This window comes from Ursus arctos, unplaced genomic scaffold, assembly GCF_023065955.2.
Source record: "Ursus arctos isolate Adak ecotype North America unplaced genomic scaffold, UrsArc2.0 scaffold_2, whole genome shotgun sequence".
Taxonomy (NCBI): Eukaryota; Metazoa; Chordata; class Mammalia; order Carnivora; family Ursidae; genus Ursus; species Ursus arctos.
Window position 1 is genome coordinate 18,747,423 of NW_026622874.1, and position 22,638 is coordinate 18,770,060.

Consider the following 22,638-nt stretch of genomic DNA (forward strand, 5'->3'; position numbering starts at 1 on the left):
TAAAATGAAAGCAATCTCCTTATTGGGTAGCTTTCCTGGAGTAACTCTGAGCTGGAATGAGTCGAGGAGCTTGTGTTCTCTGTTTGTTTTCATGTGTTATGTTTATGACATCCCCCTTTGGCCACATCTCCCTTCCCACATTCAAATGACCCCTTGGTCTGAGCTTCTGGCTGCTTTTTCCCCTCTTGCTGTTGCATCCTTACTTTGTTGGTGACTAGAAACTGCCACCATGTATTGTTTTAATTTTGAGCACAATGTGAATTCTTTCCAAATGTGACTGATGTGCCCTCTTGAGGGGCCAAGAACCCATAGAGCACATGCACTTTGTGAAATGAAACCTCTGGTGCTTCTTTCTTTGCCACCTAATTTCTATGTTTTAATTTTGACCCAAAGCACTTAATACCATAAAGCAGCTTGACACCCCTGTTGCACAGTCTGAAGTAACACATGGTGTCTCGTTCACATCATCTTAGCATCCCAAGGGATTATTAATAACCAGTCCTGCTGTGCTGAAAGGAAAAAAGAGAGAGAAAAGAAACACAGACCCCTTGGGCTCAGGGGAAGCCAAACCTGAGTAGTGCGCAGAAAGAGGCAGAGACGTTCCATTTGTCTGGGAAGCATCATGCGTACTGCTGTTTGATAGAAAGCACTAGAACAGTCATTCAGTGGAGCATTACCGTGCGGCATCCTGCACGCAGCCTGAATAAAGCCCCCATTGGTGTGTTACAGGAAAAGCGGATCGTGTCCCTGGACTCGGCCAACACCAGACTGATGAGCGCGCTGACGCAGGTGAAGGAGCGCTACAGCATGCAGGTCCGCAATGGCATCTCCCCCACCAACCCCACCAAGCTTTCCATCACGGAGAATGGTGAATTCAAAAACAGCAGCTGCTGACGGCCTTTGTGAGCACGCAGACTGTGGGAGGAGACAGAAGGAAATGTCCCCGCTCTCCTGTCCCAGCCCTCTCCCCGACCCCACCAGGTTTACAGAATGTTGCTACTTCCGAACAGCAGAGTGGCAAGACACTCTGGGATGAAGAAAGGAACTTTGTCTTTCAGGGCATAAGGCTGAGACTTCCAAGGTCGATGCTTTCCCCCCATGTCTCTATGTACATAGGGAACTTAGTTCTGGGCCATGTACAGAAAATACCACTGTAATATACCAAAAGGAAGTGAATAATGTAGATTACCTTTTTAATTATTACTATTTTTATTATTGTTTTCCTCTTGTTGAAAGCACTGCAGTTGTTAGAGGAGGAAGAAGTAGGAACGATGTGTGAGTGAGAGATGAGCCCAGGGGCTCGGTAGGTAGAGACCAAGTGTCTTATCAGATAGAAGCACGTGGAGTGCAATAGGACATTGTCAGAATGAATTTTTCAGGGATTCATCTGCCAGTCTAAAAATCCCACTCTGCTCCCCTTGTCCTTTAGGAGAACATGCAAATACCAAGAACCAAACAAAACAATTGAACCCATTGATCAAGCAGGACTGGTTCTGGATGGACAGCTAATCTGATTTGGGGATACACTGTTTCAGAAGATACAGATAAGAGCTGTTGCATCAAAACTGGACTTTAGGAGTGGTTTCTACTGAACTCCTGTTGATGTTTATTTCCTTCTGTCTAGAGCAGATGGGAATTTTCCATTTTAGATAGGGGGCTTTTTTTAACCCCAGTTGTAATAAAGGGTGTTCTTTTTCCTCTTTAGAGTTTACAGAACTATAAATATTTGTGTCTCTGCATACCATCTTCATCTCCACATACCCACTGCCCTTTCCTCCCCCACAGTGGGAGCAGTCTTCACCACCAGGGTTCACTCTCCCCTGGAGAGGTTGTTCAAATATGCTGTCCATAAGCCATCCAAAATAAACACCCTTTCTTCCACACAGAAAAGGGCTAATCATACCATAGCAGGAATCTCTGAATATTTCCTATTAAAAAAATTTTTTTTTCTATTTGTAACTTACAGTTTTTGTTTGGGATAAAGATTTTATCCATTGTACTAGCAAATCTCTGGGCAGGGTAATTTTATCTCAGTCTTTATCTTTTAAATGGCTTCTAATTTCCTCACTAAAATTTGGAAAGGAAATCCAGATCCGAAGCATGGCTGTCTTAAAAGTCATGATTCCACTTATAAACAAAGAAAACTAAAAGTGCAAGGACCATGCGTTCCAGTTGTTACTCCCATGCTCTTCATAGATTTGGCAATAATGACTCAGTTTCACCAACTGTCATCCTTGGCTTTATTGTAGGACAGAAACAGTCATGGAAGCTAATTTACTTCCTTTTTTCCAGAGGTGTGAAATGTCATCTTGAATGCAAACTTGATTATCAGAAGTATGGAATGTTACGTGTTAAAACAGACATTATATATACAAATATATATATACATATATACTCACACATATGTACATATAACTGCACAAATAGGAAAAGTTCATGACTTCTCTGCTGTCAGATATAACGTTAAAAGGGTTTTGAATCTCTTTAAGCAAGATCTAAGCAGTTCTTTATCCTGAGAAAGCAACAACATTTCTCAAATAAGTTAAGGATGTTTATTTTAAATTACAAAATTTAAGGAAATTTTTTTAAAAGAAAAGGAAAAGGGGAGAGGAAGAAATCAAAGACCCGAGGGAGCCCTATGCACGGAGTGAGTGTTTCCACATAAGACAATATTATAAGGAAACAGGAGAACACTTACCGTGTCCTCTGCTGGGTGAAGCCCAGCCTCGACATCTGGGAATAGCCTCCCTGTCACGGCACCCGGCTTGCACTCGGGCCTCCTGAGGACTGCCCTCTCCCAGGTGGATCTCTGTTGGACCTTGCATCTCAGCAACCTCCCAACAGTCCCCAACCCACAGCCTTTTAGAACATTTCCCTTCATCATCTTCTCGTTTCTGCCAGTCAGAGCTGTAGATCAGCGGCTGCTCATCTGCTTAGCTGATTGACCGTTTTCATGCCCTTGGATTTTTGGCATTTGGTTAATTACTTGACCCCCAATAGCTGTTTTACAAACTCTTCCCTCTTCCCTCTAAGCTTAGGGCACACTGTGGTCAAAATCACTTACTTTAAAAGGAAAACAACCTTACTAATTCTGAAGGTGCCCTGTGTTGGCGGGGGGGGGGGGGGGGAGTAAACATAGGTGTCCTCGTTTAGAGCTATTCTCAGCTCCAGTCATGTTTAATCCATTCTTTGTAAAGCCTTCCACTGGGCTGCAGAAAGCCTGGTAAAAGAAGTGTCAGTCTTAGTGGCCTTAAATGTGTAACTTGGGTGATGTCTTGCATTGAGGTTTGGAAGTTCAGAAGTGTTAGTTATGGATGACAGAGGGCTGATAAGCTTACCTGTATTGGGGGTTGGGAGAGACACAAAAAACCAGATATGCTTTTGATGACTGCCTATATCTTGTTGGCATAGTGGGATCCCCGTAGAGGGCTGCCTACTCTGGAAGATTTAATGCCCAAAATGTTGGAAACATGATGCAGCCCTCTCTTATCAGGTTATCTTGAATGAAGAGAAAAGAGTAAAAAAAAAAAAAAAAAAAATCAAATTAGAAGCTAGCTAGAAGTTCAGATTTGTTGCCAGATATTAAATTTTAGATTATCGTTTGAGCCTCTTCCCATCCAAACATTTTTCTGAGTATGTCTTAAGAGCAGCTGCCATCTGTAGAACTTACTCGGAAAGGTTTTTGAAGTATGGAAGACTGCAGCCAACAGCTGATAATTTTTATGGAGGTATTGCTTAATTTGGCTTTTCTTCAGCCCAAAAAACTACATCCAGATGTCTTGCGGGGAGGAGGGCCTGGTCGAGGAGAGGCAGACGGGTTCAGATGGCCGTGACCCACTCTTCCTTCAGCCACACACCCCCCACATCGAAGGCTGCAGCCTGGAGCGTGGTCCGGTGGAATTGGGAATTCAGGTGAAGTGCCTGTCTAAGCTGATAGCAAGACTTGGCTATTCACAAGGACAGTGTGGGTAGGATTTAGGAATTCAGGAAAGCACTTTCTTTCATACTCCCTTTTTATATCACTGGAGCAACAGGCTTTTTGGGCCTAAGCAGCAGAAAGAGTGACATTTCCACCAGGTCCTCCCGTTGCCCGAGTCTCTACGACATAAGCCGTGACACGGAAGATGACATCTAGGTAACTAGAACAGACACTTGAGCCGTGTTGCAGGCGCTCTCACCAAGGTGCCGTCAGAGGCCAGGGCAGCCCGTTCATGAGAAGAATGCAGGAAAATGAGCTCATCGTGCTGTCTTTGCTGTTTGTTGTCTTCACTTGGTCTCGAGCTGGTCACAAGTCGCTTTCTCTGCTCTGCTGCCACCTTTCCCTGTGATGTTGTTGGACAGTGAAAGAAAGAGTAGGAGTTTCTGTCTCCGATGCTGTGTGACCTTGAGAATTTGCTGGACTTTAAAAGTAAAGCTTTCCAGATCTTAGTCGACCTCAGCCTTTGTTCATGGAGCTCTGGCTCTCTTGGCCCCTGGCTCTCACTCTGTCCTCAAGAGGTGCCCCAGAGAGGGAGCAGTTCTTCTTCGGACGTCCCAGGGCAAGACCGTGGCCATCACGTGAGTTTGCATTAGTATTTGCTTTGCCTTCTGCCTAGATTGAGTTCTAGTTATCTGCAGTTTGGAATTCCTGAGAAGGCTGGTTGTGGGAACTTGGGGAAGGAACCCCCTTTGGGTTTACCTAAGTCCCGTGCGACCTGGAGCGAGGCTGGACACCAGACTAGACTTGTCACTGGGCCTGACCCAGCCACTCCTCAGTCCACGTCACCGCCTCAGTCATTGTCAGCTACCCCCCTGGGGGCCACCTTCCCCTACAGATTGTGGAAACCAAAAGGGCCTTCTCCATTTCCCTTCCCCTTCTCAGATCTCGTGTGAAATCACGTGTTTGCCCCAATAGTAAATAGTTGCCTTCCCACCCATTACCTGAGGGCCAAGAATTTGGGATACTTTGTGCTTATCAGTGTATCAATTGGAAGAACCTATTTTACTGGTCTTTTAAAAGCAAGATATGTTGGGGTGTTGAATTTTTAAATAGAACCTCTTTCCATGTTCGAGGGATTGTTACTAGTTCTAGAAGCATTCTCTTGTTGTCATGACCCAGTTATGAATTCTCTTGAGGTTAGGAAGGACAAAAGTGGTGAAATTTGCATGAGACAGAATAAATATCTTATGAGGAGTGAAAGAACATGAGGAAGATACATGAGCCAAAAGGGGGCTGATGTACAGCAGCCTCTCAGTAGCCCGAAGGTTCGAGGAAGCAGCATTTATACCCTTTGCCCGATCTTCAAATACACAGATCGGTGGAAAGGCAGACTGCAGACAACACATGCACAGCCACACAAAACACACAATTCCCAGGGCTTCCCTTTTCTAAATGTTAGTCCATCTTACAGAACAGTGGTTCCCAGACTTTCTTGAGCTTTGTAGGTTTTGTGCTCTCATTTGTTAGACGTTATGACCATGATTCGTTCCTCTTTAAAATGTACCATATGTGTTATATGTATATATAAGTTAAAGTGACTTGAAATTGGTTTGGTCTGACATCGTCTCAAGAATCCTAGATATCATCCTTGATACTATGCGGGTCATAGGAAGAAAGCTGAATATCATTGATCTGAGGGTAGGTTCCAGAAAGAAGGAGCTTTGGTTCCTGTTCAGACTCCTCAGGTGTTTGAGAAACCAAGCAAGCAGGACCCGGCAAAGACAGCGAGCCACCCCAGCAGAGCAAAGTGGCCGTTCTGCCCGCGTCTCAGCCTGCATTTTCACGTCCTACTCCTTTCTTCTTTTTCATTCAAATGCCCTCGTGTTCCACTAGGAAATGTTTTCATTTGGGACCTAAGACCAGATTTATCTGTTGTTGTAGAAAGATTTCCACAGAAGCTGTGTTGTAGGGGCCTTCATCATCTGTGGGAGCGGGTTCAAATGTTCATGTATAAATACCGTATTTATGTCATTTCCAAACTCCCAAGGGAGAAATTTCAGTTCCCAGTTCACCAAAAGGTTAAAATACTAATTGACTCAATGACCACTATCCTGCAGAAAAGTGGGAATAAATAGTAAAGGTTAAATTTTGACTGGTGCTTAGATATTTCCTAGTGACTTTAGAATTAACCCACGCAGACAGCAGCACACTACCCTGAGTCACACCTGTGAGGCATTTACCTTCTAAATTTGATTCTTTTTTTCATCTCCAGGGCCTTAATAAGAATGTGTTAATACACATGACTATTTTACAATGATAGCTCTAAATAATTTATTTTTTATTTCAAGAAAGAGAAATACACCTTAGAAAAACAAAACCCGAGATTTTATTTTATTTTTAAAGCCATATTTTTGTGCTGGTAGCACTTAGATTGTTCCATATGTGAGATCCATATCTGCATTTCATTACCTGGGTTTGTTCTAAAGAAGATTTATTTTTGTTCTGTGAATAATTTTTGATGGTTCTTGTACATGTACAGATATAGATACGTTTGAGGTCTTTTATTGATATTCCTACAAAGAATACAAATAAACTTTAACTTTAAACATTTCAGACTAAAGTTGCTACTGTATTGGACCTATTTACCACCTTACTTCTAGCATGTAACTGGGTGATTAGAACACTCGGAGAAAAACCAGAAAGGAAATGTATGCAGGAACATTCTTCTGAGGTTATATATTTTTTTCTGAAGTTATGGTTTAACACTAAGAACAACGTGTCAGAGAATTTCCCAATTGACAGGTAAAAAATATTTACATGTAGTAGGACAAATAGCTCACATTAATAGTTGTATTGTGATGATGCCCTTAGCTCCTCCTTCTGGAACACCTGACGTCTCTTTAATAGCTCGTGGCTCAGAAGGAAAGTGTCCTCCACGCCATTTGGAAGCGTAGCCTCACTCAGCCTCCCAGCCTCTATGTCCTCTCTTAATTCCCCAGGTAGATTAATGGGGTTTGTTTCAGGATTTTTGTTGCTTCGTTGGGGTTTTTTGTTCTTGTTTGCTTGTCATTCTCTAGGTTACTGTCCCCAAATGCTTCCATCTGCTTCTGCATACCTATTTCATTCTATAAAATCCAGGAAGGCCACTTTTTTTCTCCTAGGTAGTTTTCTTTCGTGCGAGGTGCGAGTCTGCAATTCTACCAGTTAGCCTCTTCATATAGCTGGAGTTATTTCTAAAAGCCTGGAACAAATGTGCAGTCTCATCTACTAGGAATTAAAAGACTAAAATTCGCTCAAAATCCAGAGAAGATCGTGCGAGAAGAAGACTGCAGATCCGTTGACATGGGCTATTTTTTGTTTACTTCGAAGCCAACCCATTTCAATCTGAATTGCTCATGACCTAATGTAAGCTTTAAGACTTCTTGGATCTGAAACATCAAAAAGAGAGAAACTGCCGTTGCTATCTTGTGACCTCCTGGCCTAAACTGCCCACCTCTACCCTTGTTGTCCAGCCATGCCCTTTATTTTTTCTCAGCCCTGCTCCAGCTGCCTGCCTTTTGTCCTTAGCACCTTCCCTAATGGGAAAGTACATAAATCAATTTGGTTAGGACACTACGACCACCACCACACAGACCCCCACAGCCCCGGGGGCAGGGGTGGGGGGGTGGGGTCTGATGACAAACAGGACTAAAACAAATGACTTAACCAGTGCTTCTCAATCCTGCTCATCAGAAACACTACCGAACTTTGAAATCAGAAAAGAGGGGGGATGCCTCTTGAGCTCCACCACTGACCAATTAACTCTCTCTCTCTATGGATTGGGGTTGAGTTCTTTTTCCCACTTCCCCCAGGGGATTCTAACTTGAGTTGGGGTTAACAACCACTAGACCATGGTGAGCCCTGAGCACTGTGTCTGTCTGCCACCATGTTTCTCTGTCCCTGTCCCTGTCCCTGTCCCTGGAACTGGGGTAAGCTCGCTCCATGTGTTTCATCGCCTTCTGTTTGGAATTTAAAATGCTGCTTAAACTAATAATATATGCTGTACCTTCCTACACACAGACACACATTGTGCCCACCTTTTCCATCCTTTAAGTCTGTGAGGTAGAGATTCTCTCCATTAATAGGGAATAGATACATCTTACCAAAGGTGGAATTCCCTGTTTTGACTGCCAAGTTTCCCATTATTGGCTTTACTTTAAAACAGAAGGAAGATGATTTCTGGTTTGGTTCCCCCCACCCACCAAAAAAAAAAAAAAGGGTCCTTGACTTTTGAAAACCTACTACTCAGCACTGCAGTCTTATTACTTGAACTTCTAAAACAATTACCAGATGTTGAATTGCATCATTTGCACCTGTTCCTCTCTCAATAGCAAAATGCACTGAAAACTTTCTAGTTCCTCTCCCCAGTCCCCGGCAGGCCAGTGCATGTACACACACACACACACACACACACACACACACACACACCACTGTTCTTTCCAGACACTTGAGTTTATGAGGTTTTAGAATGAGTGGCCTGGGTGCTGTTTCTTTGGCCGGTGAGTAAACTGCAGTAAGCTACCAGATAAATGCCAATCTGTTGTCTTCTCTGTAACATTATGATTTGGTTGTATGACCTATAAGGAACTCTCTAGCGCTGACATCTACGGTTATTATCTGGTATAACGGACAAATGCGCCCTTCAGCCATATTCGAAAATCAGTTTGAGGCTTCCGTTGCAATATTTGGGAACAATTCTTCCTCTTCATAATGTCCTACCTTATAATCCTTTAAAACAACAGAGGGTGGTGGGGGAGCCTGGAACAAGTGTATGTTCAGAACAATAATAATGTTTATAGTAACAGCTAATGTCTGTGTCTATCAAGCGCTTACTACGGGCCAGTTTGCAAGCGCTTTATATGGAACGTTTCACTTCATCATAATACCTACCATATGAGGTAGGTTTTGTTGGCCCTAATTCCTGAGGAAACTGATACACAGAAAGATTAGGTTATTTGCCCAGGGTCACACAACTAACAAGTAGGAAGCCAAGACCCTAATCCAGGTCCTTCTGACTATGCCGTCTTGATTTAAAAAAAAAAAAAAAAGGCTTAGGAAGAAATGTTAGAGTAAGAAAAGGATCCAAAGTCTCAGCACGCGCACCAGCCTGTCACCACGAGCCTGCGTGATGGCAATAGGCACAGAGGGGCGAATTTTCCAAAGCTCTTCCTCTAGGTCTGTTGGTTCCCACAGTATTGCCGGCATCGTCAAGCCCTCTGACCCATCAAAATCAGACGGGGTCTGAAGTCTCACCTCCCTCAGAAAGTGGTCTTTCATATCTTCCGGGTCCGTCAGAGCTGGGATGCTAAAATCTGCTTTCAGGATTCCAAAGAGCTGCCCTGGAAAAGAAAGTACCATCTGGCTCAGGGAAATGTAGCCTCCTGCCATTTGGAACCTTCAGTTCTTAGCAGGCAGGACGGCCCCCAGTGGGTGCCATAGATGCCACCGGTGATTTCGGATTTCAAAAAGGGAGAGAGGCTGCCGCGGGAGGAAGGCCCAGCCTCAGGCCGCTGGGGGGCAATGCCAGCTCCCCCCACGTGCCGGCCGCCCACAGGCCGTCACGGCTGTGTCTCCGGTGTTTTCCTCCTTCCTAACACCTCCTCGGGAGGTACTGCACACCACGCCGGAAGTACTCCGCTCTCCCCGCACCCACATTTTAGAGGCCAGCTCTACCCCAGAAAACTGCGAGTAGGTTCACCGAGCCTGTCCACACGCGCAGCGTCGGGCCCTGAGCCCTGTGCTCCTCACAGGAGGGCGGCCGCGCCAGCGCCCCGTGGTCCGTGAAGTACCTTCGCGCGATGACGTCAGTGGGTGCGCGCGACGCCCCCGGGCGCGGGCAGGGCGGACCAAGCAGGGTCTCGCGAAGGGAGGGGTCTCGCGAAGGGAGGGGTCTCGCGAAGGGAGGGGTCTCGCGAAGGGAGGGGTCTCGCGAAGGGAGGGGTCTCGCGAAGGGAGGGGGCTCGCGAAGGGAGGGGGCTCGCGAAGGGAGGGGGCTCGCGCCCGGCTCCCGGCCTTGTTCTGCCCCCGTTGCCCTCCCCACGTTGCACGCCCTCTTTCCCGAAGCTTCCCGAAGCGCTCAAGGGCCCGGGAAGGAGCGGCTGTCCCCAGCGAACGGCCCGCTGCTGAGGAGGCGGCTACCTGATGCGGCAGCGGCGGCGGTTTCTTCAGACTCTGGCCGTCGAGCTGAGCTCAGAGCTGGGGCCTGCGTGCCTGGGGCCGTCCCTCTCTGGCTGCCGGTTCCTCCAGGGGCCGCAGCTGCAGGAGCGGAGAGGAAAGGGGTCGGGAGCAGGGGGTCTGAGCTAGACGCCAGGCATGGGCGCTGCGGCTGCAGAGACCGGCCGGTGGGGAAGCTCAGCCCCGGCCAAACCCTGACTGACGCCCTCGGGCCGCACGCAGTCCCTGAGTTCCTGCGCCCCGTTCTCAGAGTCCCTGACACCTGCGGGGGGGACTTGGGCAATAGGAGGAGAATCCTCCCCAGTAGCCAGTGCTGTCCTTCAGTAGGCCCTACCCCGAAGGGCGTCTGCCAGCTTCACAGAGACCCCACTGGGGCAGCCAGGGACCCCCGACATTTCAGTCAAGAGGTAGCACTTCAGGGCGCCTGGGTGGCTCAGCCGGTGAAGCGCCAGCCTTCGGCTCAGGTCATGATCCCAGGGTCCTGGGATCAAGCCCCATATCGGGCTCCCTGCTCCGCGGCGAGTCTGCTTCTCCCTCCGCCTCTGCCCCTCCCCGCACTCATTCTCTCGCTCTCTTTCTCAAACAAATAAAATCTTAAAGAAAAAAAAAAAGAGGTTAGCGCTTCAGACTCAACCTATTCCAATACCACGCGGAGCCTCTCCCCAGAGCAACCTCCTCTCCCCCGCGCGGCTGCCCATCCACTGAGGCCCAGGGAGCCCAGGTACCCTCAGCTGCTCCCTTACTCCCTCTCACGCTGTCACCAAAGTCCTGTCAGTGCCTTGCAGTTGTCATTTCTTTCCTTCCCAATATGGAAATAGCCATATTGCTTTTGTGGTATATTGTTGTAAAATACTGAAACAAAAGTACTCCCTCCCCTGACCCAGGGACAACTGCTGTTCAGTTTGTTACAGAATATTCTTCACACACTTGAGTTTTTTCATTTAAATGCGTCAGGATCTACCTTCTTCTCTTTAGAGGCTGCACAGTCGTTCACTGAATGTACCGGACCTTATCCCCCCTGCTTTCGTAGACATGCGATTGCCTCCAGTTTCTCACTGTGATAACGCTACAAGAGACGGCCCGCGTGTGCAGGGTGCTCGGGGGGATGTGTGTACTGTTGTTTCTTAGTAAAGTCCCCAAAACAGGACGTCTGTATGGGTATGCACGTCTCAGAACTGCCATGCTGCCGGAAGGCTAGGCTAGCACCACCCTCCCTTCCCATCCTGGGTCTGGGATCGCTGATTTTCCCACATTCGCACCAGCATTATCACCCCTTTATCACTTTATCACTTGCCGAACTGGTGAGTAAAAATGTTATTTTAAGGGGCTCCTGTGTGGCTCAGTCGGTTAAGCGTACAACTTGATTTCGGCTCCTGTCATGATCTCAGAGTCTTGAGACCGAGCCCCGAGTCGGGCTCCGCGCTGGGCGTGGAGTCTGCTTAAGAGTCACTCTCTCTCTCGGGGGCGCCTGGGTGGCACAGCGGTTAAGCGTCTGCCTTCAGCTCAGGGCGTGATCCCGGCGTTCTGGGATCGAGCCCCACATCAGGCTCCTCCGCTATGAGCCTGCTTCTTCCTCTCCCACTCCCCCTGCTTGTGTTCCCTCTCTCGCTGGCTGTCTCTCTCTGTGTCAAATAAATAAATAGAATCTTAAAAAAAAAAAAAGTCTCTCTCTCTCTCTCTCCCACTGCCCCTCCCCCTCCTCAAGAAAAATCATTTTAAAAATGCATCTTGCTTTTAGTTTGTATTTCTGTGACTCAATGAACAAAGCTGAGCATTTTTAAAAATGTGTTTGTATTTACATTTCTTCAATTACTGCCACTTGTAAACGATGTAAAACTAATTCCCTCATGTCCCTCCTCATGCTGCGGGCCTACCCTCTGCCTCAGTCCCATGTCCCACCCGGTGCAACAGCCTTTCCCCACACGTGCCCTTCGTGCCTCTCCAAATGCCGCCTTCTTTCCCCACCCAAAGCACTGCCCATTTATTTCATGAAATGAATAAATGTATGAAATTCAGAAACACCGAACAGGAGAAACACTCAGTCTCATCACCTGAATATAACCACTGTTCACATTTTCACACATTTCCTTCCAGCCTTTTCTTCCAAGCATGGGTGGTTCCTCTCAGTGTTGCTGTGAATGTGCCCCATGTATGATGCTGAACTGTGCCCTTTTCCTCTCGCACCCCGATGCATGCATCGTCCCGGGTCATTACACCCGCCCTGCTTCTATGAACTGCAGCGCTGAGACTTCTGCTCCCTTGCTGGATGCCTCTGATACCTCTGCAGACAGATGGCGGGGTCACGTCCTTCAAACTGCCCTTCTTTCCCTCTTCCGGTCACTCCGTTCCCAAATACGCAGCCTCCACTCCGGTCACGTCAGACTACCTGTCATTCCCCGAACCACACCCTGTCCCATCCACTTGCCTTTGCCGAAGCCCTTGGTCCCTCTAGAGGGAAGGACGTGCTAGCGTTTGCTGCCTGAAATCCTCCGTTAACTTTTTGTCCAATGGCCACCACCTTTCCAGGCAGAGTGAACGGGGCCCTCAGGTCACAGTTCTGGCTCAACACTTAGCAACTGTTGTCGCTACTAGTTCCGATTAGACTAAGCTCTTTTAAAACCAGGAAATGGGCCCTGCTCGTCTTGGTACCCGCTGTCCATGCCTTGTTCAAACCCAGTCCTCAGGAAGTGATGTTGAATTAAGTCGTCCACCCACCTGTAAATCACTATTCAAGGCCTAGGAAAGATACAAAGAGGTGTAGACAGCACCCTGCCCCGTGAGATTCCTCAATCTCAATAATTCATAATCTGATCATTCCTAATCATTTATAATTAATAAAACAAGAGTGAGGTCAGCCCTGTCTATTGAGTAAGGACAGAGGCCGGGGATGGAATGAATCACCAAACATCTCACTAGTGAATTGAGATGAGAATGGTAGTAACTGACATTAATTGAGGGTCTGCCAGACACCAGGCACTGAAAGATCTTTATGACACTGGTATTTTTCTCGACTTTAAACATGAGAAAAACGGATTTCTGAGAAGTTAGGAAACTTGCCTAGAGCCACACAGTTAAGTAGGAGAGTCATCATCCCAACGCTTGGCCGTCAGACTCCTGCAGCCAAAATAGAGGACTGCTCCCCAGGATCGCCCACCCTCAATTATTACCCCGCAAGGAGGGCGGGGGAACCGGCCCTGGCGGCACGGGATCCTGCAGAGAGTGGGCTGGAATGCAGCCAGGGGAGGGAGACGGTGGCCCGGCACGCGACCCCTGCCCCCAGCCTCCTCGCCTGTAGCCTGAGCGGGAGCCTAGGGCTCTGTTACTCCCAGGAGGAGCCAGGCGGCTGGGGCCTGGCCGGTGTGGCGTCCCCAACCCGCAGCGACGCGGGCCGGCTCCCGGCTGGCTCCCAGGCGTGCGCCCAAGGCTCCGAGGCGCTCCGTTCGGTCCCCGGGGAGCTCCCGGGAGAGGCTGGGGGGCGCGGGGCCCAATGCCTGGGGCCGACCCGGGGGCGCCCCCATCCTGGCGGTAGCTGGGGTGCCGAGCGGGAGCGGCGCGGGGCCGCCGGCCGCCTCTCGCGGACTCGCGGGCCTGCCCTGGGTAACGGGGGCCCCCGGGGACGCATGGACCGGGGCAGGGCTCAAAGCGGAGGCCAGAGCCGCCCCGGGCCCCGCCTGCGGGACAGAGAGGGTCCCCGGAGGGCCAGCCGGGCTCGGCGGCGAGGACAGTTACCCGCAGGGGCCGGGGCCCTTCCTCGCGGGGCGGAGGTCACCCCCGGGGCTGGAGAGCCGCGCGGGGAGGGGGGAATGGGGGGGGGGGACGGAGGAGGGAACTGCGGGGGGAGGGGAGAGGCGGCCGAGCTGGGCGGGAGTCGGCGCCCGGCGCTCGTTCCTGCGGCAGGAGCCAGGAGCGAAGGCTGGCGACGGGACCCGGACCAAGGCCCCGGGCCGCGGGACGAGGACGCCGACGCGTGGCGTCCAGCGGCCGAGGCGGGACCCGCGGTGCGCTGGGCAGAGTGGAAGCCGCGCCGGCCTGGGGTCTCCGGGCCCTGCTGCAGCCGTCTGGTTCTTCCACGCCTGGCCCTGCCCGCCCGGTCGGGTGTGGGGCAGCCAGGCGGGGGCCAGGCTAGACCTCAGATGGGAAGCAGAGGACAGGATCTCACCCAGTTTCTGAACCAAATCTGCCCACAAGCCCAGCCCTGGCTCCGTTGCCTGCAGGAGGAGGCCAGGTTCCTTTGCAGCTCACAAGGGGTTCCCCTGCAGGACCAGGGTGTCCCCACTCAGCGTTAAGCACCCCACCCCACCTGCAATGAACTCCCCACTCCCCTTTGCGAGCTAACTTCTCCTCGTGGTCCTAAACAGGTACAGAACCGCCTCCTCCAGGAAATCCAGATCATCACAGGGACTGGGACACTCCCCTCCTGTGTTCCCACAGTGCCTGTGCCTATCCACACAACACCAGCTGTCACGGCCTTGGGCTCTTTCAGAGGGGCCCCTGATTTTACTCTGTGTCTCCAGATTATAAATGAAGCTCTCTGCGACTAAGAGCAAGTCCCCTAAGTTCTCCGTGTCCTCAGCAAAGGCAATAATGCCTTTGTCAGACGGAAGAATCTGGAACAAAGCCAGGAGAAGTGTGTTTTACCCTCAATTACCCTACTTAGCTTCAGAACTCTTGGGAAGCAAAAGGAGGTAATAGCTGTGAGGATGTTTCCGGAATTTAAAAATGTTATAGGAATGCAATCACTGTCGTTCCCAACATGTCCCCCCACATAGTCCCAACAACTCATCCCGCATCTTCCCTCCACCCAGAGGAGCCCGAAATCACAAGGAATTCAACAGGCACCTCTCTCGTGCTTCCCTCTCTGGACACTGAACTCCAAAGGCCTCTCTGAGGACTTCTCAGGAGCACCGCCCAGCATAGTCCCCACAGTCTCCCAGTTTGGCCCTCACCACCACCACGAGGGGGGGCACACAGCCTCTCTGGAGCCTCCTGGCTCTGGAGCTGCAAGTTAGTGGCCCAAATCGAGGAGGGAGGTTGATGGTGACCAAGTCTCCCCTCTCCAAACCCAGCTGGCCCTGCAGGGGGCTGGAAGGTGGACTGGAAAATCCCCTTCTGGGAGGATGCCATGGGGCCGACCCCATGCTACTGCATGCAGGCGACCTCTCCACCTCGCAGGCCCTGGGGACCCCGGGACCCAGCCAAAAACAGGTCCAAAGCACCCACACAGGACAGAAAACAGGGATGTACTTGGCCTGAGCGTTGGCTCCACAGCCACTTCTGAGGAGGGAGCGTGAAAGCCTGGAGGGAGAGCGGTGGATTCCCCGTGCCCAATGGAGGGGTCTGCAAAGAAGTAAAGAGAGTAGTGAGGGCAGGGCTGACATGGGACAGAGCGCCCCCCAGGTCTGTCTCACATGGGGGGCACTCAGCAGCCCCCATCTCAGCCACCTGGATGCGCATGCGTGCCCCTGCGTGTGCCAATCACGGGATGGGGCTTGCCGGGCCTTGAATCCTCGCAGGAGCCCAGCAAGGGAGGAAGCATCCTTCCTGCTTTACAGATGAGGATCGCAGTTCTCATCAAACCCAAAACACGAAAAGAAACAGCCAAGAACAGGCACGTCCACAGAGACGGGAAGTGCACTAGCGGCTGGGCGGCCCAGGCTGAGGTGGGGAGGATGGGGAGTGACCCCTCGAGGGTAAGGGTGATAAAAATGTCCTAAATTAGATAGCACTGATGCTTGCACACCCCTCCAACTACTAAAACCCACAGAGTCAGACACTTCCAGGGGGTGATTTTTAAGGTATGTGGACCGTATCTCAATAAAGCTATTGCAAAAAACTAAGAAAGAGGCTAGAAAGGCAGGAGGGAGGGAGAGAAGGAAGGGGAAGGAAGGAAAGAAGGGAAGGGAGGGAGGGAGGGAGGGAGGGAGGGAGGGAGGGAGGGAAAAAGAGAGAGAGAGAAGGAAAGGGCGAGGCCGGATGTGGCCTGTTGCTGATGACACACTATACACAAGATCCAGAGTAACCAGGTAGGCCTCTGGTTCCCATGACTTACGGGGCAACAGTGAGAAGAGCTAATACTGTGCCGGGTGCTTACTGTGTGCCCGTGTCTCCACTGGCCCCTTCATGTACATTCTCATTCAGTCTCTGAAGCCATCCTCGGAGATGGGTATTGACAATACCATTTTGTTAAGTATATTTTCCAGAAGAGGAAAAATTTCTAACAAGTGGTAGACTCTGCCTGATTCTAAAGTCCATGCTTTTAACCCCTGCTTCGCCCCAAAACTAATTGCCATTGCTACTGGCTAATGCCCTGAGACTCGGGAGGGTCCATTCCATTCTTGAAAGCTCCCTCAGAATTAAAATAAAGCCTGCCGCTGTTACCCTGGGAGTCTAGAAGCGCTTCTTTGGATCTAACCTCAATGTCTCCTGCTGCTAAGTAAACCATGTCCCATCCCGTTCTAGCCACGGTGAGGCCAGGGTCAGCAGTGAGGCCAGGGTCAGCAGGGGTGGGCTGCCACGCACCGTAGAAGCAGATGAAGGGCTTCAGGGCGGAGCAGACCAGCGAATAAACTCTGGGGGAGTAGCGTGCGTAGGTGCGGAGCCCCGCACACAGTCCTGTCCCGAACTCGGGCACCTGAAGCCACGTGGGGATGCTGGCACCCAGGCCGCTCGACCAGCTCAGGGCCCCAGAGGCCGAGTTGAAGTAGAGGCCAATCCAGGCCTCGGTCTCACTGGTGATGGACTTCAAGGCCTCCTTGTCTGCCTCATCGGTCACCAGCTGCAGGTCGGCCAGGTCCGTGTGATGGCTGCGACAGTACAGCAGGGCTGCCCGCCACGTCACCTCCCGGGCAAATCGCAGGAAGGTTTGTTGGCCAATCGTGACGACAGCTGTGGGCAAAGAACAGGGAGACCCCAGGCCTGAGGTCCTGGACCTGACAACCCAGGCCTCATTGCTCCATGGGGACAGAGCTCTGGTCCCACTCAGGCCCTCCTCCCTGGGTCTCTGGGTGTTAGGTTTGATGAAACCCATGATTTTATAGAACTAATTACCAGGTTGGGAGAATGGGTGAGTTATCATGGGGGAGCTCCCATGTTGGGAGCAAGAAAACTAGGAAAAGCAGAGGTGAAGAGCTCTCCTCGTGGCTAGGCCTTGTAAGTGAAGTCTAAGTCTCGATTTCGTCATCTGTGCAAAGGGGGGAATAGTATCACCTGAACGAATTTAAAGGTTTAAATGAGGACCATGTAAACGAGTGGGTTCACACAGTGCATGCAAATAATTAGCACTTAATTAAATGGTGGTTAAACCATGTGGGGAGGTGGGAAGGAAGATACGATAACCCTAGTTTAGAGGCAGCCCCATTTGTGATTTCCAGGAGCCTCTGGTCCGCACTCTCAGGAGGCTCGCAGGCTGAGGCGGAATAGAGAAAGTATGTGATATTTTTCCTATCAGGAGAGCAGGGAGAAAAGAAAAGGCTGGTGAGGGACAGACCTGCCAGACAGGAGGCAGAGTGGGCCCGTCCCCAGCGGCCCTGACTTCTGGTGGGGCTCAGACAGCGCAGGACAGCGGCCTCCCAGAGGACGGCCTGGGCCACCCCCCACCACCCCCACCTGCCCTGCCCCTTGCCAGTCCTGTCTCCTCTGTAGCACACAAGCCCACACATCCGATTCTAAACAATGGAAGTTGGGAAACGACGACGTGGTGTCAGATCCTGTGGGACGGATTCCGGAGTCCTGCTGAGGGAAACGCCTCTATTTGCAGAACAGAGAGCCACATCCTCAGATTCAAATAGGGCCTCCCAAACTCTCTGACACACACCTGTTCATCTAAGCCCGTCAAGATTTGCCTGATGTTTCCCTAATTTTCCCTATCTAAACTGATTTTTTAAAGCTACCCTCTGTTAAGCAACTGGTGCTCCCCAGCCCCGAGCTGTGCGGTGGCATTCGTCACCTGTTTAAATCCTCACTATAATCCTGAGAGGTCGATGTTATTAACCTCATTTTACAGGTGGGGAAAGGGGGGCTCGGGTCGGCGATGACTTGCCCAAACTCATGCCATACTACACGGCAAGACGAGATTCAGCCTTGGAAGCCCGGCCGTCTTCCCTCTACAATCCATATTCCATAGCATGCAGAAAACCAAGTCTATAAAGCAGATGCAGTGCCAAGCTTCTATTTCCTGTGTCATGGATTCTTTACACCAGATGTGAAGAAAGTAAAAAAAAAAAATCAGGGTAGTAATGATCAGAAGGGAAGTCCCCCTCACCAGCTGGATGGGACTGGGCTGTGAAGAGGTGCTCCCTGTCCCCCACCTCCAAGCCACTGAGGTGAGGAGGGGGGCATCACAAGAGCTGGGATGCAGCCTAGGCCATTAATGCCACGTCTGGTTGGAGACCTGGAGCAAGTCACCTCCTTGTCTGAACAATAATAATAAATAATCTGCATGTTCTCTCTCTCTCAAATAAATAAATAAAACCTTTAAAGGGGGGGTGTGCCTGGGTGGCTCAGTCGGTTAAGCCTCTGACTTCGGCTCCACAGGGAGTCTGCTTCTCCCTCTCCCTTCCCCCCACTCATGCGCGTGCTCGCTCTGTCCCTCTCAAATAAATAAATAAAATCTTTTAAAAATAATAATAATGTGAATAATAACACTGGGTTGATTCTCTCCACGGGGTTCAGCCTAGGGACAGCAGAGCCGGGGATCCCTCAGCCAGACAAGCGCGGGGAAGCAGACGGACACAGGCGGCACGAGCCCGCGGCCAGTCCAGGTGGACGAGTCCGAAGGAGGGCAGGCTCCTCGGGGTGTACCTGGCTTTGGAGAGGTGGTGGGGCCGAGGGCAGGCTCCGTGAAGATGCGGTGCCCCACAGCAGGGTCTGTAAAAAAGAAACAGACCATGGGTTATGGGGAGGGAGCAGGGCTGCCCAGAACCCTCCGTGGGCACCAGGAACCACCAAGCAGAAGCCAGGGCAAGCCCAGCTCGAGGGCAGACAGGCTCATCCATTTCTATTACATTTATTCAAGCAATACATACAGAGAGAGAGAAAGAGAGAGAGCCTCTATTCTGTAGCAGACACTATTCTAGGCGCTGGGAAAAGCACAGAAATAAGAGAAGCAGGATCCTTGCTCTTGAAGAGAAAAATGAGAGACAGCCAGCCTTGCAAAGTGATAGGAAGGAATACCCCGGGTAGAGCCCAGGCCAAGACCCTAAGTGGGAAGGGCCAGCGTGTGTCCGAGGAGCAGAAAGCAGCCAGTGTGGCCAGGGCCAGGGATAGGAGAGGAAGCCAGAAAGGTCAAGCAGAGCCTGGTTGGCCTCAAAAGGGATGTGATCCTAAGTGCTAAGGGAACCTGTTACATATGTTCAAGCAGAGTGACCTGATTTGCATTTTTTAGACTCTCAACACTGTGTTGAGAACTGACTGGGTGGGGGGGCAGACCACCCCCCACCCCCTGAACAGAGGCCAGGGCGGTGGGCTGGGGAGAAGGAGAGAAGTGGGTGGAGTCAGGACGTGTCTCACGGGAGCCCAAAGCACAGAGGGAGGAAGGGAGAGCCTGCACCCACGGCCCTTTCTTCGAGAGGACTCCCACCCCTGCACACTCACTACCCCTGAACATCTCTCTGCTGGCTTGGGAGTCCGATGGTCAAATCTCGCCACTGTGGGCTACATTTCCAGGCCCCGTGACAGGCATGGGGTGGAGAACTGGCGACCCATCAGGTTGGTGTCCATGCCCCTATTTGAGGGCTTAGGGGGTCACAGGGCTGGGCTGGGCTTCGGCTGACGGAGAAAAGCAGAAACTGGCCCTCTTGACCAGAAAAGTGCGGTCTGGGGCGCCTGGGTGGCACAGTCCTTAAGTGTCTGCCTTCTGCTCAGGGCGTGATCCCGGCGTTATGGGATCGAGCCCCACATCAGGCTCCTCCGCTATGAGCCTGCTTCTTCCTCTCCCACTCCCCCTGCTTGTGTTCCCTCTCTCGCTGGCTGTGTCTATCTCTGTCAAATAAATAAATAAAAATAAAATCTTAAAAAAAAAAGAAAAAAGAAAAGTGCGGTCTGGTCCTTAAGCATCCCCTTCTGTGCCTTCCGAGCACCTTCCTACCAAGGGGCCGGGAGGGGCCAACAGGGGGCAGGATGGAAGTGCGCTGAGTACCCCGGATTTCCTGCTGGGGAGCCTGAAGGGGGTGGCTCCCATCCACTCCTTCCCAGGAGCAGAGTGGTTGCCAGCCCCCTGCTCTGTGAGGAGGAGGAAGAGACGGATGCCCCCCTTTTTTTTTCCCCTTTCTTTTTCCTCTTCTCCCAAGTCTCTAATTGGCAGGAGACTTGTGGAACATTCCAGATTTTACTTTCTCTCTCCCCTGATTGACACCTGTTCTCTGATGACGGAGTCTGAGGAATGAGGGACAGAGGAGATAGAAACTAAGGCTGCAGAGCGAACTATAGCAAAGGGGGTTAGGCTGCTAGTCAGTTTCCTGAGAAAGACTCGAGAGTCTTCCCCCCCCACGCCCCCCCACGCTCCCCCACTTGCTCTGAAGAACCCCGCCCCCCCAACCCAGGGAAGGGCAGGCCCAGAATGGGACTGGGGCCACACCGTAGTAGCAGATGAAGGGCTTCTGCGCGGTGCACGAGGCGGCGCCCAGGCTGGGGAAGACGGAGATGGAGTAGAGAGTGGCGCAGAGGCCCTCCTTGAAGACGGGCAGCGAGCTCCACACCGGGGCGGAGAAGGCGGAGCCGCTGGACCAGCTCAGGCCCTGGACACGCACGTCGAAAAAGAGGCCGATCCACGCGTGCGTGCTGCTGGTGAGGGAGTAGAGGGCGCCCACGCTGCGCACGCTGTTCATGCTCTGCAGATCGGCCAGGTCCGTGTGGTGCAGCCGGCAGTACCGCAGGGCCTCCGACCAGCTCAGCTCCACCTCCACCCTGGAGAAGTTCTTGCCGCTGTTCATCAGCTGCCGGGCTGGCACGGGAGAGGCCGTCAACACCCGGGTGCCCCCTCCCACCCCCGCTGCCCAAAGAGCTTTCAGCCGCAACACAGGCAGCCTCCCCAGCCTCTTTTTTCCCACTCCACCCCTTACTACGGGCTCTCGACTCACACATGGCTCTGCCCCTGGGCCTTTGCACAGGCTGCCCTCTTGGCCTGGAAGGACTGCTCCCCCAGTCCCTCGGTCTCCTACGCCCTCATCTCCCCTTTCCCTTTGCCCAACTAACTGCTCCTACCTCTGCCCCCTTCCATTCGCTGCAGGGGCCTTTGTTAGGGCTTAATAACAAAGCCCACGTTTACTGAGCACTCCTGGTGTGCCTGTAGCTCATTGAATCCTTCCAACAACTCCCTAGGATCCACATCACCATGTCTGTTTTACAAATGAGGAAACCTAGTCACAGAGAGGTAAGTGACTTGGCCAAGGCCACCGCGTGGGAAGGGATGGAGCCCGGATGCAAGGACAGTGGGTGCCCTGTGGTAGGCGGGGCTCGTCACTGGGGCTGCACATTAGAACCCCCTGGGGAGCTTCCCAAATACACTGATGTCCAAGTGCACCCTACAGCAAGGATCTGAATTTGTTGGAATTGCATCTGAATTTTGTAAAAGCCCCCAGGGAGAGGACCTTTTTGCTTGTCTGTCTCCGCCACCAGGTGCAAGCAGCTTGGGAGCAAAGAACAAGCCTTATTCATCATCATGTTCACAGCGTCCCGCACACCAGAAGGACTCATTGTGTTGAAAATGAATGAATGAATGAATGAATGAATGAACTAATGAGCAAGTCAAACCTCTCCCGGGAGCCAACCTCAAGCCCCAAGATCTCCATGTTAGCTTCCTTCCTTCCTGACTCCATACCCTTGTGTGGTCTCCCCAGAAAAAGCTGGTCAAGGGTGACTCTGCCTTGCCAGGCCCTGCCTGTGTGGAGGGGTGGAGGGGCCAGGATGGTTGGGCAGGGGGCTCCCAGGCCTTAAGGGATCAGTCTCAAGCCAGATGCCCTAGGAGAGGAAAAGAAGACTGAAGAACTGGGCATCCACAGTGGCCGACGCGGACGCAGGTGGGAGGACAGGGAAAGGGCTGACAGACACTTGCCACACGGCACGAAGCTCCTCACACCCACCAGAGTCCAAGATGCTGCCTGTGGCTGAGAAAAGTTGGAGGAGCCCTGCAACAGAGAAGGGGACTAGGACAAAACAGTCACTCTTACGACACGTGATTCACTTTGACGTTTTTATCCTATTCCGTTTAATTTTTTAAAATCACTGACTGGCCCACAGTTGACTTTAGGGCCCAGTGGGTCACAACTCGCAGTTTGAGAAACTGACTGGAAACACTGTGTCTCCTGCTGCCTCCCAGACTCCAGCCTCCAGCGCTGAGGTCTGGGTCTGCGTCCCACTGTCCGTGTGCTCTGTCCTGGGTCTCTTAGCTCACACCAGCACCTCCAGCTCCCAACCAGGGGTCGTCGCTGGTCCCTCCCTGTCTCTCATTCTTGGCATCCAATCACACCACAAATCCTGTAGTTCCTGTAATCTGGAACCTTCTAGAACTT

At 51.4% G+C, this 22,638-nt stretch overlaps 2 protein-coding genes across 9 annotated transcripts in view; one reads left to right on the plus strand and one right to left on the minus strand.

Moving 5' to 3' along the window:
* Nucleotides 1-6,527, plus strand: part of RASAL2 (RAS protein activator like 2) — a 341,891-nt gene extending 335,364 nt beyond the window's left edge. For all 8 annotated transcript variants that reach the window (XM_026509285.4, XM_026509283.4, XM_057315613.1 and 5 more), the window contains one exon: nt 730-6,527. In XM_026509285.4, the coding sequence (XP_026365070.1) occupies nt 730-894 (165 nt within the window). In that variant the 3' untranslated portion in view covers nt 895-6,527. The remainder of the gene's footprint in view (nt 1-729) is intronic.
* CLEC20A (C-type lectin domain containing 20A) lies at nt 6,286-21,065 on the minus strand. The gene is made up of 7 exons (XM_057315616.1): nt 20,706-21,065; nt 18,932-18,997; nt 16,652-17,017; nt 15,377-15,469; nt 10,097-10,213; nt 9,212-9,297; nt 6,286-7,347 (listed from the first exon to the last, which is right to left on the minus strand). The coding sequence occupies exons 1-7, from the start codon at nt 21,058-21,060 to the stop codon at nt 7,267-7,269; spliced, it is 1,164 nt and encodes a 387-aa protein (XP_057171599.1). The 5' UTR covers nt 21,061-21,065; the 3' UTR covers nt 6,286-7,266.
* Between the last annotated feature and the right edge of the window lie 1,573 nt (nt 21,066-22,638).